We start from the raw sequence: 17,482 nt of genomic DNA, 5'->3' as shown, positions 1-17,482 counted from the left end.
AATGAAAGAAGCAGAATTGTGCTTTTTGTAAGATGCGTTTTTGCCCTTCGGGTACTCAAATGTTGAAATGAATCATTCAATCTCATATCCATATGACATAACGGCTGATCCATGCAGCGTCAATTCTCATATTTATCAAAATTCAATACAAAGTAAACCATCGTGTGGTCATTAAATGTTGCAAAGTTTCAACTTTAGTTCAAATAAATAAACGGAATTTCCATGTAACCAAGTACACTTTCTTTTGCAATTTGTATAGATAACCTCATTAGAAATACAACAGCCGAGATTTGTTAATTAGGATTCTAACGCTTCATGCAAATGCATCGTATGCCAAGATAGCGTACAAATTAGGAAAAGAAATGTATTGCTGTATATACGTAAAATGTGACATAAGTTAACAAAATGACGCCATGAAAATCGAATTCCTTAAAGTGACATTATGCTCATATTTTCATAGTCAAGTTGAGCTAAATGTTCCGAATAAAATTATAAATCTGCCTAAAATATGCCCTCATTCTTTTTATAAACTGAGCGTGCGTTGTAGGTAAATTCTAAAAGATATTTACAGAAATTTTATAATTCGGATCCGTGCATCATTTACTGTTTATGGGAAGTAAATTATTAAATTAAAAGGAATTATTGCATAATGAAAACTTATTTTGATATTTACATGTTCACTGACCATATACCATTGGATGGGCATAATGTCACTTTAATTAAAGATCATCATATTGATCATCATATTGTTTATATTCTATTAGAGATATGGTTTATTGTTAAAATGTTTCGTCATAACCGGCGTTTGTGACTACATTAACTGAGCGTTTGTACATAAATATTGTTTTTTTCCTGCGGCAATTCACTTAAAATTAATGTCTATTTCCAAAATATTTCATTCATATGATCATTGTCTTATGAAATGCATATATTATTAGGATATCATACTGCAATGTGTATATATTACGAGGTTTGTCTCGGGGTTAAAATATTCTTGACATTTTTGTTTATTACTCTCATACCAAATTCACTGTTAAATTTATGGTGTGTTTTCTAGATCAAGTATACCAACTTGTAAATTGATCTTTTTTAGAAAATCAGGCATTTGAAAAATTGATAAATCATATCAAAATAGTGTAAAAGTTGTCTTTACAATATTCCAGAAACAACAATGCATCATTGTCCTGGAGCCTACAAATGTACCTCTAGTAAAATGTGCATCGATCTTAATGAGGTATGCGATGGACACAGACATTGTATTAACGGAGATGATGAGATATTCTGTGAATTCAAATGTCCAGCATTTTGTGTCTGCACTGGTTTAATTGTTAAATGTTCGAAAGGAAAGAAAATTTCGGCATCTAATCTGAGAAAATTTCCAAGATTGACTCGATCGCTAGAACTGAGGAATATTCAAACTGATATTCTTTTACAATCCAATGTGTTAAATTTTCCTTTCCTGTACAATTTCAACATGTCAGAGTCAGGTTTAGAAAATATTGAGATAAATAGCTTTGCTAAACTTTCAAATTTAAAAATTCTTGATTTAAGCCACAACAGTTTGTCACAGCTAAAAAATGGTATGTTTTCTGGTTTGCAAAATTTACAAACATTAATACTCGATGGAAACAAAGATATAAACACGTTAGAGCCCTTCACATTCCAACATTTAAAGTCTATCCGTGCGTTGCGTATAACTGGGACAAAATTATTTGCCTTAAAATCCAACACATTTGCTGGTTTAAATCTTGACATACTTGATTTAAGAAACAACAGAATTAAGATCATTGAAGAATTTGGTCTTGGAAATCTTGCTGTTATTCATATTCGTTTCCAAGGAAATGATATCGTTGACTTTCATAAAGGGGTTTTCACCGGTGTTTCCTCACTCAAGACTTTGCATTCACCAGGATACAAGTTCTGCTGTATAAGACCTAACTATGTATCTGAGAGTAATTGTCTACCTACGAAAGATGAGTTTTCCTCATGTGAAGATCTGATGAGGGTATCGGCCTTACAAACAATGCTTTGGCTGATAGGATTATGTGCACTGCTCGGAAATATTTTGTCAGTGATATACAGATTGATATTTGACAAAGAGCGCCTACGTCTTGGATATGGTATTTTTGTAACAAACCTTGCTGTAGCTGATTTCTTGATGGGGGTGTACCTTATGATCATAGCCGTGGCAGATGCTGTTTTTAGAAAAAGGTAAACAAGTCATTTAGCCTATATTTATAACAAACATTTTGCTATCTTGTCTGACCAGTATTTAACTATGCATCGAATAAACCCCTATCTTTATCTCTTATCCTGCTATTGGAAACTAATTCTACCATTACGATCATTAAAGGTTACATTTTATAGGCCAGTTTCCAGCACCTCTTTTTCATCCAATGCAAAGGTGCGACATTTTCACGAAATATGCTTCGGTAGCTATGCATGGTAAATGTAAGTCTGTTTCAAATATTGTATCATGATCGACATCCGATAATCGATATCCGTGAATCAAAAACTTGTAATTTAAGTAAGTCCTTTCTAACAAGAAACTTTATTTCCTTTTTGGTTATATAGAAAACATGTGTTGTCCCAGTCACGTATCTGTCTGCTTAATGGTGTAATTGAAACTTGTAAAGCGGCATTTACACTGTCGCATCGAATAATAGAATCTTGATATAAAGCTGAGGAGAATTATTTTTAAATTCAAAATTTAAAAAGCAATAAGATATATATATCAGTTATTCAAATATTTCAGATTATGATTTTACCATCTTTCACGAAGATATTCGAAGGATTTTAATACTTAAAATAGATTTGAGATACTCGATAGCTATAAAAATCTCTTGTTTTATTGATGTCTTTTGTATTGCTTCAGATACATTTTCATGGATGACTATTGGAGAAATAGTGTATGGTGCACATTTGCTGGGGTACTGTCAACTTTGTCCTCCGAGGCTAGCGTAATGTTCCTTTGCCTTATTACCATCGAAAATTTTTGTTTTTTAAATTCCCTTTGGAAAATCCCTTTTAATACCCGAAAAAAGGGTTTTTGGGATCAATTTTCGGTGTTTGGGTTTTTGCTTTATCAATTTCACTAGTTCCTCTGATATTTTCCGGCTACTTTAAAAACAAGTTTTATAATAAGTCAGGAGTGTGCATTGCACTACCGTTGACGAGAGACCGCCCTCCAGGTTGGCTTTATTCAATTTTAATCTTCATCGGTCTAAATTTCGCCACTTTCCTGGTAGTTGCTGCCGGCCAATGGTCAATATACACGGAAATTAGCAGAACGAGCGGTAAGCTGAGGAAATCACAATCTCGAAAAAAAGATCTGATTGTAGCAAGAAATTTACTGCTTGTGGTTGCCACGGACTTCCTCTGCTGGTTTCCAATAGGATGTATGGGTATATATATATATATATATGTTTTATACATAGTTGTCATTTCCAGTTGTACTCTTAACAAAATTAATTCTTGAGAGGCTTCCTTGGACGAATTGTTATTCCCGTCAACTTCAAGGCACTTTCCCATACAGTTGTTGGTTCGAATCCTTTCAGGTACTTAAGATTTTTTTATGTAAAGAAACTATCAGGCTAGCAATCAGTTGGTCTATCGTTCTACACAGATAACCGCTTGTCCAGGAAATAATGTACATGTACAAAGGAGCATCCGAGGTGTTCCTCCACCAGTTAAACTAGCAGTCGCGGTATGACCTTTACAGTGTCAAATAAAAAAACAACAAACAGATCTTTGGATTTTTTACAAAGTCTAATAAATTCATTCAGAAACGTTTGATAGTTTAATAGTCCGTCAAGGCGAACATCTTTCAGTATATGTCTCAATGAAACAAAATACTATCTGATTGTCTGACATGTTCTTGAAAATATGACATGTGTCTAAAATAATAACAAACATAGATGAAACAGTTCTTCTTTTTATAAAATTAGTGCCATGACGTGACATATAAATGGAATATGGCATACATATTTTGAAATGTTAAAGACGTTAAAATTTAGCGTTAATAAAGAATAAATTTATACATAATTATTTAAACATACGAGGGGTGCGCAATAAGTTTTGTCCAGTAACGGGTTGTTTTAAATTTCTGCACGAAATTCTCACGAAATTCTACTTATCATACGCTTCAATGCATTAGCTTTACATACATACCCGGTTTATCTTAATCCAATGTATTCTAGTTGAAATACATGCGATTTAAAACATTGCGGTCATACCAACTAATGTAAAACAATGGTTGGGAAACGATCTTTGCATTCCTCTGAAATTCGGAGTTATATCAAAGTGCGTCATCAACTTGGAATTGAACCGAAAACAATTTACAATGAAATTTGTCAAGTTTATGGAGAAAGTGAAGTTTCCTGTAGACTTGTTAGAAACTGGATTGCTAAGTTTAAAACTGGTGTTGAGTCAATCACAGTCAACAACTTGGCTGCTCTTTTCTGGTGAAAACGGTAGAACACCGTCGTGACATAGCTAACATAGTTGGGATATCAGAAGGGTCAGTAGGAATGAGCCGCATCACTGCAAGATGGATACCCCATCTACTCACCTATGAACAAAAACGTATCAGATGTGCTAAGAAATTGTTCAAGATACTCCCAGAATTTAACCGTCGGCGTTTCAATAATGTTGTGACGGGTGACGAAACATGGGTACACTTTTTAGAGCCACATAGATAGATAGATAATAAAAGTTGGGCCACCAGAAACGCTCGAAGGCCCACCAATGCCAAAAGAACACTGCGTATCAAGAAAATTATGGTAGCAGTATTCTACGACATCAATGGCATTGTTCTTCAAGTTTCAGTGCCAAGGGGGTGGTCTGTCACAGGAAGGTTCTACAAACAAAAAAAAGTTTTGAAAAAGTTGAGAAAATTCTACCGTAAACGTCGCCCAGCTACTGGACTCAGGGGTGTTTGTTTACTTCACGACAACGCGCCGGCACATACCTCAACGATTGTGAAGGATGTTTTGGCAAAGGAGATAGTGAAAATCCTTCCTGACCCCCTGTATTCTCCTGACCTTGCCTCTGTCGACTTTTTTCTCTTTCCAAGACCTAAAAGGAAGCTTTCAGGTCGGAAATATAGAAGCCGAAGTGCCGTAGGATCCGCTATTCATCAGTGCCTTCTACGCATCTCTAAAAAGGACTTTGAAAATGCATTTCGATTGTGGCTGAAAAGGCTGAAGTTGTGTGTTTCTCACAAAGGAGAGTATAAACAAAAATAAAGTGTCCTGGTACTGTATTTGTCTTTTTATTTATAATTTGACAAAATATATTGCGCACCCCTCGTACGTCCAATTTACCATCATGTAAAGATAAGTTGTTGCCATACTCTTTAAATTGTCACAAATGTTATAAGGAAGAAGTCAATAAATAAATAAAAGTTCTCAATTTATCTAATGATTTTTCAGGAATAATGGCTTTGTCAGGTTATGCTATTTCTGGTGATGTTTATGCGTGGGCAGCAGTATTTATACTACCAGTTAATTCAGCTCTGAATCCTATGCTATACACGCTCACTGCCATAGTTGGTAAAAAGGTATTAAACACACTTTTGCATAGCTTTGACTTTGTTATCCAGTAATCCAAAAGCCGCTGAGATACAATGTACATTTCTTAATGATTGTTGATCATATATATTGAGTCGAATGGGTATTTATTTCTTACCGTTGATAAAGAAATTATGTGAGATGAGTAATCACTTTTGGAGAAAGATAAAATTACTAGTTAGTTATACAGGAACAAGTATAAGGTTGATCAAATATGCTTAAATCGTAAAGCAAAAAGACAAACGACAAATACACAAACAAACGAACAAAGTCACACAGAGTTTGATTGAAGCTATTGCAAGTTCAATTTTTGCAAATTGACGGCATTGATCTTGTGAAATGTAAGAATTTCGCAACCTTAGATTATCATAGAATAAACTTTTAAAAAATAATATTAATTTCAGAGTTTCACCCCAAATGCTAACGAGCAGGTTAGGAACACTGTTCATAAAGGTAGGTATTCATATAAAAAAGTGAAGGAGAATATTTCTGTTAGATTTCAACATGTTCTTTAACTTGGTTTTGTTTTCACAAACAGTGTTTTCATCACAGGACAATTGTCACTTAGGTATTTACTCTTTTCTTAATGGGTGTAGATTAATATAATAGGAACATTTGAAAACATTCTAGCATTACGTTCAAATATATGACAAAGTGGTTTTTGTGGTCTAATTGTATTTACTACATTTGAAATAACAAATCATTATACCTCATGTAATGAAAAAATTTGCACTATGAAAACATATACTCATCTAAATAATATATACATTTCCCTACCAATCAGTGTAATAACGTGACTAATAATACTGACCTAAGTAATTAGAATTTTACAAAATGCCTTTTTTAAACATGTGTAAAACGTAAAGACTAGTATAATTTGAATCAATTTAGTATTGCTATTGTTCTTCTTTATTGTACAGATAATAAGTAAAGTATAATGATAATAAATGTTTTGTTTTATTGAAAATAATTTATACATGACACTAAAACTTGTATTTCAAGGTAAGGCAAAACGATTTCTGGAAAACCAGAAGCTAACAGAACTACGATTTAATTTGAACGGCCACATGTCACCAGCATCATATATGACCATACACGAGTATCTGCAGGAGATTGAAGTTTTACCTACATGGGCTATTCTTAGGATAATGTATCAACTCACAGAATGTCTGGTTGTACTGCACAAGAACGCTTTGGTTTTAGAACAAATCGATGAACATTCCATCTATATCAAGGCAGACCATACTAAGGTTTGTATATGAAATGAAAAATATTAGAAATTACGAAACATAAAAGTGTTTCGACCGAGGGCAGACTATCTTTAAAAAATTACACCGAAGAACTTAATATTAGAAGAATTTTCATACACTTAAATCTTGGAATCTCATTGGTATTTCTAAAATTATATGTAAAGGATAGTCCCTGCCATCATTAATAGTTATAAAACAAGAGGGTCATCATGGTCATTATATCTATCACCTGTTTTATAAGGCTCTTAATTATTATTGTTAGACGTGAATAAAAAGCAGATAAAATGACATTTACTTAAACTCATATCGTAACGCTCATATCTGCAACTGAAAAAGTGCAAATGTACGTAGGGTTTCTCCATAGATGCCTTCTTTTGGACTGCTATCTAGTTTTGACCCAAGAACTTTAGCTTAAAAGCATATAAACAACATTTTGGCCAAATTTCCAGGATATATAGATCAAACAGAAATTGAGTTCCATTACCGAAACACGACCGATTAATTAAGGAACACACACATATAACAGAGTTCTATTTTGCAAGATTATTATTATTCTGTCAATTGTAACACAACTTTTATTCAGATAATAATGATTACTTACGACTTTTTTTCCAGATTTTTAGTATTTTGAGTATTTCCCAAATCCGTGGATTTATTTTACCAACATAACGTTCTCATTTATAGCATTCGTTTTCATAGTTCGTTTGATTAAATTTTTTAATTGTTTTAAGAAAAAGCATTCAGTACATACAACATAAACAATTTACATTGAGAGTAAAAATGAAGTTAACAGAAACATCTGAGTACAAAATATCAATTCGTTTGTTTAGAGGTCTACAAACGAATTGATACCAATGTCACGAAATTGTATCCTTTAACAATAAAGTTATTGGCATGTTAAATGTTTTGTCTATCTCAAAAAGAAAATTGATAAAAACCCAATCATCTTATTGTTCTGCTTTTTAGGTAACTGGTGATGTTCAGATTCGACGTGAGCCAACTGTTTGTTCAAAGCTCGTTGATCAGCAAAAGGACATATTTAAACTTGGGTTGTTAATCCAAACATTGATTATAAAGAATAAAAGATTTAAATAATGAGGACCGAGACGCCCTTTGCTCTGTCCTGTTTTGTTTGGAGTCCTGCTTGGCTCCTTGCCGATAGTACTGTCTTACTTGGTCGTGTGGAGGTTTAGTGCATTGAATGCCACCCTTTCTGGTCGATCTTGTTTTTCATATTTGATAGAATGAAAAGTTACTTGTTTTGGCAAACATATTTCGAGTTTTTCTGTTGCTGTTGAAAATGGATTTTGAAAATCATGTTTTGTCCGGTAGTTTATTTTAATAAGGATATGACATTTACTGAAGTTTACTATGAGTTTGGTCCAATGGAAAATAATTTTCTGAGAATAATTTGAATTTTTAACTACTTTGATATGCTAGCTGAAAACGAAAAGTGTAAGTGTTGTAAAATGTTCAGGGTTTCGATTGATTTTATTAATGGAAGCTTGAAACTGTACACAAGTAAGCTGTGTATCGCCTTCCACGTTCACTGGTCAGTGCATTAAATGCACGGTTGTTTGTCTTAGTCTTACTTGCCTAAAAAAGATAAACAGAAAACAGAATCCTTAAAGTGAGCCTTTTGAATTTTTAAACATCAGTAGATGTGTTCATATGGCGTTGATCATGAAACCTCCAATGTACAACGCTAGTGCCATAACATGAAAAGCGGCATATAAGACAAGAAACCATGGCTGCATGAAACTGTGCCATAGACATAATCGAAGCCTTTTCCATTCATTGCTAGGTCAACTGCTCACAAACAGTATCACAAACAAAACCATGTGTTCTTTTGTGCAAACCAGGTCAACCAGTGACTATGTACTATCTCAGTGTAGCAATTGGATAACAAGTTAGCCAATTTACATAAATCTGTAAACACTGGAAATGTCATGACAGCAAACACGTTTGTTTTATAGTGATACGCCTTTAAAATAAGCCGTAGACCTATCCTTAACTGTACCTGAACTGTAGAAGACCCTTTTGTATGATAAGGTAAATAGGTTAAACGTTAATGTCAGTTATATTCATATCCGATATTTAACGTAAGAAGGAATAAATAGGTCTAAGTTTGTGAAACAGTAATGGCATTGTGCATGACATTTTGATGATCCCTTTTGAATTAGGAGTCATTAAGTCCAAAGTTAACTTGACAGTGACATTTAAAAACGTTGTCCGATCCATGACTTGTTCTGGTTGTTTTCTTTATTTTAATTCAGTCTTGTTCGAAGTGTGTGCAGCGAAAAAAAATTGTACAATATTTAAATGTGATGAAATATGAAGAATAAAATCAAAATGTAAAAGCAGGATTTAATGAACGCATCCCCTTACACAACCGCAAAAACAGGATCAATAGGGCAATCGGGCAAGTGTTCCGACATGCAGAACCTTTGTTTTTGCATATTTTGTATCAACATTGTTCTGTCGACTACGTTTAATTTGCCTAGTATGAAATATCATGACTATGTGTGTGGTTTTTCATAGTTTTGTTGTGAAATGGTTCCGTTTTAGGTCATTATTTTCCTATTAGGATTTCTAAGTATTTGTTAGACTATTTCATCAGTTTCTTTTATGATCGTGCAAGATAACCTAATACATTAATTATTGTGTAATTGACTTTCTGTGATTTTAATTTGGAAAACTCAGTTTGAAAAATTAGGAATGATATTGTAAAATACAAAAAATACGCGAGCAACATCATACCAGAAGGTTTAGGATCATAAAAGAAGGATTTTCGAGATAGATTATAATTTTGAAATGCTAGTTAAGATTTTTGTATGAAGTTCAGGTAAAAGAAACGCATGCAATTCAAAATAACAGTGTTTTGTATTTTCACATGCTTGTGATAAATGTATTATACCTATGTTTTTCATTTATTGTATTAGCAAATAAGTTTGATTACTTAGTGTTACTTATTCCAAACAATCCTTTTCACTGTTTAAACAGAAATATACACTAAAAAGACAATGGATATCCCAAAGAGATTTGTATGCGTTGTTTTTCAATCAAATTAGCCTCCGAGTTTTTCATTTATGTCGTTTTTAGCGATTGATTGGGTTTCTTTTCTTCACAATTTTACAAATTATACATTGTGATATTGTGATTTTGACTTTCATTAAATGTTGTATTCTTATGTATACTTTTTCTTTTGTTTTGTAAATAAAAAATGAAAAAAAAAGTTGTCTATATGACAAAGAAATGAAGAACTTAAGTGAGTTCAAATATTTGAATCGGGCGGTTTATGTACTACTTCTTCTTGCTGTATTACCAATCGCCCCCTCCCCCAAAAAAACCCACAAAAAACAACAAATAAACAAAATTGTGTAACAATTGATCATATGATACGTTTGTTGCAAAATGGCCGATTTCTAGCAAAGGACATTGCGTTGCATGATTGGGGTTAAGACTATCAGTACGTTCAGGTATAGTCTGTTTACAATATGAAGATTTGCAGTTGTTCGCTGAAATTTTTGGGTTTTTAAACAATAATTTTGGGATTTTCTTATTAATTTCCCAATATGCATCAAAAGTATAGCGAATTGGGGGAAAAAGTTTTATTTTTTAAGAGTCCTATTTTTTTAGTATGGCCCCATTGTTCTTCAAAATATGATTTTTGACGATAAAATCACCAAATATGACAAAAATATCATTTTCATCGTTTTGGACGCCCTTCAATGTTTTCACTTTACTTTTTGATAATAATATCCATGTGATATTAAAATATTGATTAAAAGTGAATGACATCGTTTTTCTTAGAAGTAACTATTTTACCTTGTATGCAGATTTATTTTGATTAAATTATGAGAAGTATTTTTAAAATTATGCTCAAGCACCCACCGAAAGCATTTATTTAAAGTTAGTATGTCTCTCTTTAGCCGACTAAAATCTAAACTGTTGAGAAAACTCGTACTAAATTAAACAAAAAAATGATATAAAGGTGGCAAAACATCATTTAAGTCAATGTTTCTTCAACTCATTTGATGAAAACTGCAAATATAAGTACACAGTGTGATGTTCTTTTACAGTTTTCTGAATTTGGACATCTAAATATTATGCTAAAGCTATAAGGTTTTATAGAACAAAACGGCAAAAGTGAATAAACAGAATGCTTTTTTACAATATTAATTCTTGAATATCTTTTATTTGGTAATTTTGTATAGAAATATACTACTCAAAATAGCATTTCTAACGCTTAACTGTAAAGGATGGACTCATCCGACTTTCATTTATTATATCTTCCAATATCAATATTTTGAATGTCAATAAATGAAAGGGTGACAATATAGGACCAGATACGATTATGTGAATTTGCGAGCTGGTCTGGTTGCACAAGCTTGTCCCTTTCCGATCCAGCATAATGGTGAATAAAATTGATTAAGTAAAACAGCTATTCTATAAGCACGCTTGTTGTAATTCATATCTTCAGTTTCAAAAAGTAAAGACAAATTTATATCGTATAAATACTTTAATATAAAACTATCTTTACTTTATGAAACTGATGTTAAACATTTACAGAGGCCCACGATAATGTTGCAAACACTTCGGACGCAAGCCTTTTGTATTTTGTGTAATTATATAAAAGAATAAATGTCTATTTATATATGCAATAAAATATCATTAAACTAATTTGATATCATCACATGTGAATTGTGCAGGCCAAGATCTCAGCCGACACATCCTTCCGGACCTATGAACTAGCGACCCCAAAATCAATAGGTTTTTCTACTACATATGACTAATCAATATTTGAAATATGAAGATTTTCTGATAAAAAGTTTTTAAGATAATCAGCGAGAACAGTTACTATAACTACCGACGGACAGACATACCGACCATCTTTTTTAATTTAGCAAAAGGGGCATAATAAACGGACTTAAAATAGCACTTGTAACCATAAGTACTTCAAACTGAATTGCTAATTCAAACTGTATTAATGATGAACGTAAAAAATCCAATTTAACTGCATTAATAGTATTATGATGCCGCATGAATGATGAATGCAGATCATTTATGCAATAATATGACATGTTTCAAATTAAACATGGGTTTAATATTTGCTTTATACGTGATTTGAATATTTCTACATGCTAGACATATCAGTCAGCAGAAACTTATTTGTACTTTTAATCGAGTTAAATCTGACGTTTACTTAAACAGTGGTATTTTATCACAACTTTGACATATGTTCGAGCAATTATCCAGATATACCTTTTCCTATCCTCTGTCACTCATTCCAGTAAAATCTTTTAAGCGAAAGTGTATGTAATGACATCTATGTACTAAGTAAAGTGAACCACTTTTCGAACTGTAATCATCTCCTAACCCACCCCAGCAAAAGAACACTTCGATTACAACAATTTAATGTCGGCTATTGTCAGTCATAAAATCTGGTAGCTGTAAAACATGTCCCGTACTTCACTTCAGTGCTGCTACATTTAAGTGGCCCTCCGGGATCATTGATAAAAAAAATATTCATGAACAAGACAGAACTCATTTTTATTTAAGGGCAATAACTCGGCCAAAACTCATTCAAGCAGAAACATGCGCAAGCACTTGAGTGACAGATCATTCCTGTAAAGTTTCATTAAAATTGCATAAGTTGTATAAGAGGAGTAGTCCAGACAAACTTTAAAAGTAAAAGTCATAAAAGGGCCATAACTCTGACAAAAATTATTTAACTATACAATGCCGACGATATGCGCAACTCGACTTACTAGTACTTATCACTCCTGTTTAGATAGACTTGCACCAGGAGTTTTTGAAAAGTAGTCCGGTTACGTTTTGTGACGGACAAACAGATGAACAAACGACAGAAAAGCGATTCCTGTATGTCGCCGTTAGTCTGAAGCAGGCAACACAAAAATAGATACTTATATATCTTGAAGATATTACAAAAATTCAGGCTGAAATAGAACGAAACGCTCTCACGACGGGCAAATAATGATCATTACTTTGATTCATTACTACACGGCCTCATAAAAGTTACTCGCCTAACTTGTCGTGCTGGCCCCATGTTGATTAATCAGGATCAAATGATCCTGATTTTATTTTCATTGTTTGCTAGCATTTTGATAGAATTCAATGGTACATACACAAATTGTAAAACATTGTTGATCTGCAAGAAACAACAATATTTTTGGATAAATCCGACAAATAACAAAACAAATGCAAAAAGGATAAAAATAAGGATGAATTTTATAACATCAATATTTGGATCAAGTGTAAAATGCACGTTTCTTGTAAAATAACAATACATTTATTTTAGATTTCATAAACATGCAAATTTGAGTTATGCTTAATATTGAATATCTTATGTATGAAGATTAACAATGGAGAACATTTGAGTTTTTAAATTTGATCCTGATTCTTAAACCTTGATGAATACGGGGCCTGATGATTGTCAAGAATTATTAGATTCCATACTTTTGCACCTTAAATAAAACATTTCCCTGTTAAATCAAAACACAAAAACTGCAAACATATGACTTTTGTCAAATATACAGATTTATTTTTCATGGTATAACTTTGTATACACTTGTTTGAATTACACGTGACCTTTTGTGTATATATAAGCATTCTATGTAATAGCATTTTCTCATCCATCTTGACGGAAGCGACACTGCTGTGAAGTGATATATACCAGGTAAATAAATTAAATAATGTTTGAGACATTTTGAAGACTCAATATTTCATATTATAAAATAATAACGTTATTTTAAGGCTTGTTTTAAAGTTTTGTTTTAGAAGGACCATTAAAAATGTCTTGAGAGAATATTATTGCTTTGCAATATCCTAGAAAGTATATGCATAAATAAAATATATAGTAAAACTTTCAGTAGATTTTACAACTTCGTGATGTGACAACACTTTTTGAGGTATAATAGATATGACATATATTGCGTGATTTTCGTTAACATTAGTTAGTTTTGTATAATTATGTTTATACCTATCAAAGGCCCATTATACCCATGAAATGTTTTTATATGCCCGAAAGAATTTCGGACATATTATGTTATACCCCCTGGCGTCCGTCCGTCTGTCCGTTTGTCCGTCCTTCCGTCTGTCTGTCCGTCCGTTAGCAATTTGGTTTCCGGAGCATAACTTAAGTTTCATTTGGCCCACAATATTCAAACTTCATAGAATGATTGTCCATATTGGGTAGAAGACCCCTATTGATTTTGGGGTCATAAGGTCAAAGGTCAAGGTCACTATGACATAAAAACTGAAAACAGTTTCCGGAGCATAACTAAAGTTTCATTTGACCTACAGTGTTCAAACTTCATAGGATGATTGTCCATATTGGGTAGAAGACTCCTATTGATTTTGGGGTCACAAGGTCAAAGGTCAAGGTCACCATGACCTTAAAACTGAAAACAGTTTCCGGAGCATAACTTAAGTTTCATTTGGCCTACAGTGTTCAAACTTCATAGGATGGTTGTCCATATTGGGTAGAGGACCCCTATTGATTTTGGGGTCACAAGCTCAAAGGTCAAGGTCACTATGACCTTAAAACTGAAAACAGTTTCCGGAGCATAACTTAAGTTCAATTTGGCCCACAGTGTTCAAACTTCATAGGATGATTGTCCATATTGGGTAGAAGACCCCTATTGATTTTGGGGTCACAAGGTCAAAGGTCAAGGTCACTATTACTTAGAAATTGAAAACAGTTTCTTGAGCATATTTTAAGTTCTATTTAGCCCACAATATTCAAACTTCATAGGATGATTGTCCATATTGGGTAGAAGACCCCTTTTGATTTTGGGGTCACAAGGTCAAGGTCACTATTACCTTAAAACTGAAAACAGTTTTCGGAACATAACTTAGATATCATTTGGCCTACTGTGTTTAAAATTCATAGTATGATTGTCCATATTGGGTAGAAGACCGCTAATGATTTTGGAGTCACAAGGTCAAAGGTCAAGGTCACTTTTACCTTCGAATTGAAAACAGTTTCTGGGTCATAACTTAAGTTCAATTTGGCCCACAGTGTTCAAACTTCATAGGATGATTGTCCATATTGGGTAGAAGACCCCTATTGATTTTGGGGTCACAAGGTCAAAGGTCAAGGTCACTATTACTTAGAAATTGAAAACAGTTTCTTGAGCATATTTTAAGTTCTATTTAGCCCACAATATTCAAACTTCATAGGACGATTGTCCATATTGGGTAGAAAACCCCTATTGATTTTGGGGTCACAAGGTCAAGGTCACTATAACCTTAAAACTGAAAACAGTTTTCGGAACATAATTTAAGTATCATTTGGCCTACTGTGTTTAAACTTCATAGTATGATTGTCCATATTGGGTAGAAGACCCCTAATGATTTTTGGGTCACAAGGTCAAAGGTCACTTTTGCCTTAGAATTGAAAACAGTTTCTGTGTCATAACTTAAATTCCATTTGTACCACAATATTGAAACTTCAAAGGAGGATTGTTATTTGAAGGAGGTAATACTTTATTTTACTCCCATGTCTTACAAATGCTTCATCTTTACTAAAAAATCACTTTCGGGCATATAATGCTCCGCCTAGCGGTGCTCTTGTTTATTTCTATTTTGTAATTGATTATTACCTTTGATATACTTTAATAGTTTCCAAAGAGTTATTCATTAACCAATAACCTGGCCCTTCTTCTGTTGCTTTTTGACAATTAGTACAGTAATAGTGATTTAGTATTTTTATTGAAGTCAAAATGCTACTCTGATTATATTTTGCTATTTTTATGACAAATAATTTCATATTTAGTACTTCTTTCATCTAATGTGCTCTAAAACCATTATTTTAATTATTTTATATTTATTTATATAAAACTCATATTTACCATTTTCATTGAAAATAAATGTAGTTATAATGTATTTGTTTCTGGGGAATAATGTGCCTTTAAGATAATATCTAAATATATATTTTAAACATTGTGATGATATTTTCTCAGATTTGACGAAGTTCAATGTTTTCTCGTCTTATTAGAGGAAAAATATAATTGAGATTATGGTGCTCAGTGACCATACATAAGGTTAAAAGTCTAAATTTATTTCTTTGAATTTTGATAAATTACTGTAACACTTTATGTTGATATTGCAGATTTCTTAAAATGGTGGTATTTATTTGGCTAGCCATATTCCTTTCTTTCCTGTCACTTTCAAATGCATGGGGTTCGCAAAATTGCTGGGCCGGCCTTCAAAAACAAGAATGCTTGTAAGTAAAAAATAAAGTAGTGACTAAGAAATAAGCATTAGAATTACCTTTCACCCTGTCTTTCTTAAGTATTTGTTAATAGTACTGTAATTGTATTTTGTGCAAACATGGGTGAAATATTCCTCATTTCATTTTCAATTGAAACCGTCAACTTAATATTTTGAAATAGAATATGGAGAAATGGAATCCCTAAAGAACGCACAACAAAAACGACAAAATTGAAAATGTTGCAGGCTCGATTTGACTGGGCTAGTTCATGGACGGTAGTGAAAAGTGTAGGTTACCGTCCACGCCTTCCCAATATCATCGGCTTTAGCAGAATTCAACCTTTCACACGAAAATTTGCATTTAGAAACATAAGAAGATGGGTTCATACAGCGGTAATCAGGCCAAGTTATAAAGTACCAAAGTCTTCTGTCTTCATTATATATGCACGTAATAATATGTTTTCTACATCTTTAAAGAGCATTCAAAGAAATAAACATTTTTATCATAAAAAAGATATTATTCTGTTTTAAAGTATGTATAAGTTCATGATTCTCTCTTCCTAGGTATGGTGACGCAGACTTAAAAGGGCGAGAGGGACTAATGATAAGTTACTTTCTAAGCATTCCATTTTCTCGGATTTGCTGTGAAGCCCTTAGTTGTACCCTAGAGACAGGGAGGTGTGAGTTCCAATATGCCGGATGCCATGATAATAGCACAGCTAGTATCCAGACTCGTCCAAGACTTTGGGAACTCCAAAACATACCTATAATGATGCGGTGTACCGATGTGCAAGGGAAAGGTGCATTTTATGTGTATTGGGCTCGGATTGTGCAGGAAGAAACCCTTTTGTAATTAAGAAACACCATTAAAAGTCGTTTTGTTTTCAGACAAAATGTTATGAAGTTAACACTAAAATGCATTTAAGATGAATGTGATAATAGATGAAACGTATGAATATTCATTAACTAAAACAAACACTAACCTTATATCACATTTCACGTTTGCGTAATGACCACTCTTTTCGTTTTAGATATGTTTACAATCGAATATTTATTAATAAAGATCATACCGACTTTATAACAATTTTAATTTGATCGTGTCGGACGACCTCCGAGGTGTTATATCTTCTTTACATTTTTATAAGATCAACCAGCTGAGTAAAACAATCCTTACGCCGTTTTTCTTAATATATATGTATGAAACGAGTTAGTTACAATGATATAACACTGGCTGGACAACTTCGTGAGATAGTAATGTCAAGGCCGTCGGGGCGGGATGGTGTTATGTTTTGAAAAAAAATATCCAGAAATGTCGCCCAGCCAATGTTATCTCGCGTAACGAACGAGTTTTTTTTATATAATAACTGTTTTATCGTAATTTCATAATTTTTAGCAGAAAACAGCAATAAATACTATGTTCAGTGA

General features: G+C 32.9%; 2 protein-coding genes and 1 long non-coding RNA gene across 3 annotated transcripts; all 3 read left to right on the top strand.

The window, feature by feature from the left end:
- Positions 1-1,163: 1,163 nt before the first annotated feature.
- LOC132718009 (G-protein coupled receptor GRL101-like) lies at positions 1,164-3,098 on the top strand. The gene is made up of 2 exons (XM_060701616.1): positions 1,164-2,211; positions 2,876-3,098. The coding sequence occupies exons 1-2, from the start codon at positions 1,172-1,174 to the stop codon at positions 3,096-3,098; spliced, it is 1,263 nt and encodes a 420-aa protein (XP_060557599.1). The 5' UTR covers positions 1,164-1,171.
- LOC132718003 (uncharacterized) lies at positions 3,077-9,121 on the top strand. Its single transcript, XM_060701611.1, has 5 exons — positions 3,077-3,404; positions 5,433-5,560; positions 5,975-6,023; positions 6,573-6,820; positions 7,787-9,121. The coding sequence occupies exons 1-5, from the start codon at positions 3,401-3,403 to the stop codon at positions 7,913-7,915; spliced, it is 558 nt and encodes a 185-aa protein (XP_060557594.1). The 5' UTR covers positions 3,077-3,400; the 3' UTR covers positions 7,916-9,121.
- Positions 9,122-13,399: 4,278 nt separating this feature from the next.
- On the top strand, positions 13,400-17,482 carry LOC132718012 (uncharacterized). Its single transcript, XR_009624026.1, has 3 exons — positions 13,400-13,520; positions 15,957-16,070; positions 16,622-17,482. It is a non-coding gene; the product is annotated as an uncharacterized LOC132718012 (long non-coding RNA).

The sequence above is a fragment of the Ruditapes philippinarum genome, unplaced genomic scaffold (genome assembly GCF_026571515.1).
Source record: "Ruditapes philippinarum isolate M1 unplaced genomic scaffold, ASM2657151v2 ctg1075_1_1_1_1, whole genome shotgun sequence".
NCBI lineage: Eukaryota > Metazoa > Mollusca > Bivalvia > Venerida > Veneridae > Ruditapes > Ruditapes philippinarum.
This window is presented reverse-complemented; position numbering and strand designations above follow the sequence as displayed.

Bases quoted from the DNA above. Each gene is read 5' to 3' on its own strand.
- LOC132718009 (XM_060701616.1), top strand. From the start codon at position 1,172: ATGCATCATTGTCCTGGAGCCTACAAATGTACCTCTAGTAAAATGTGC. The intron at 2,212-2,875 runs GTAAACAAGTCA...GTATTGCTTCAG, and splicing joins GATGCTGTTTTTAGAAAAAG to ATACATTTTCATGGATGACT.
- LOC132718003 (XM_060701611.1), top strand. The intron at 5,561-5,974 runs GTATTAAACACA...TATTAATTTCAG, and splicing joins CTGCCATAGTTGGTAAAAAG to AGTTTCACCCCAAATGCTAA. The intron at 6,024-6,572 runs GTAGGTATTCAT...TTGTATTTCAAG, and splicing joins TAGGAACACTGTTCATAAAG to GTAAGGCAAAACGATTTCTG.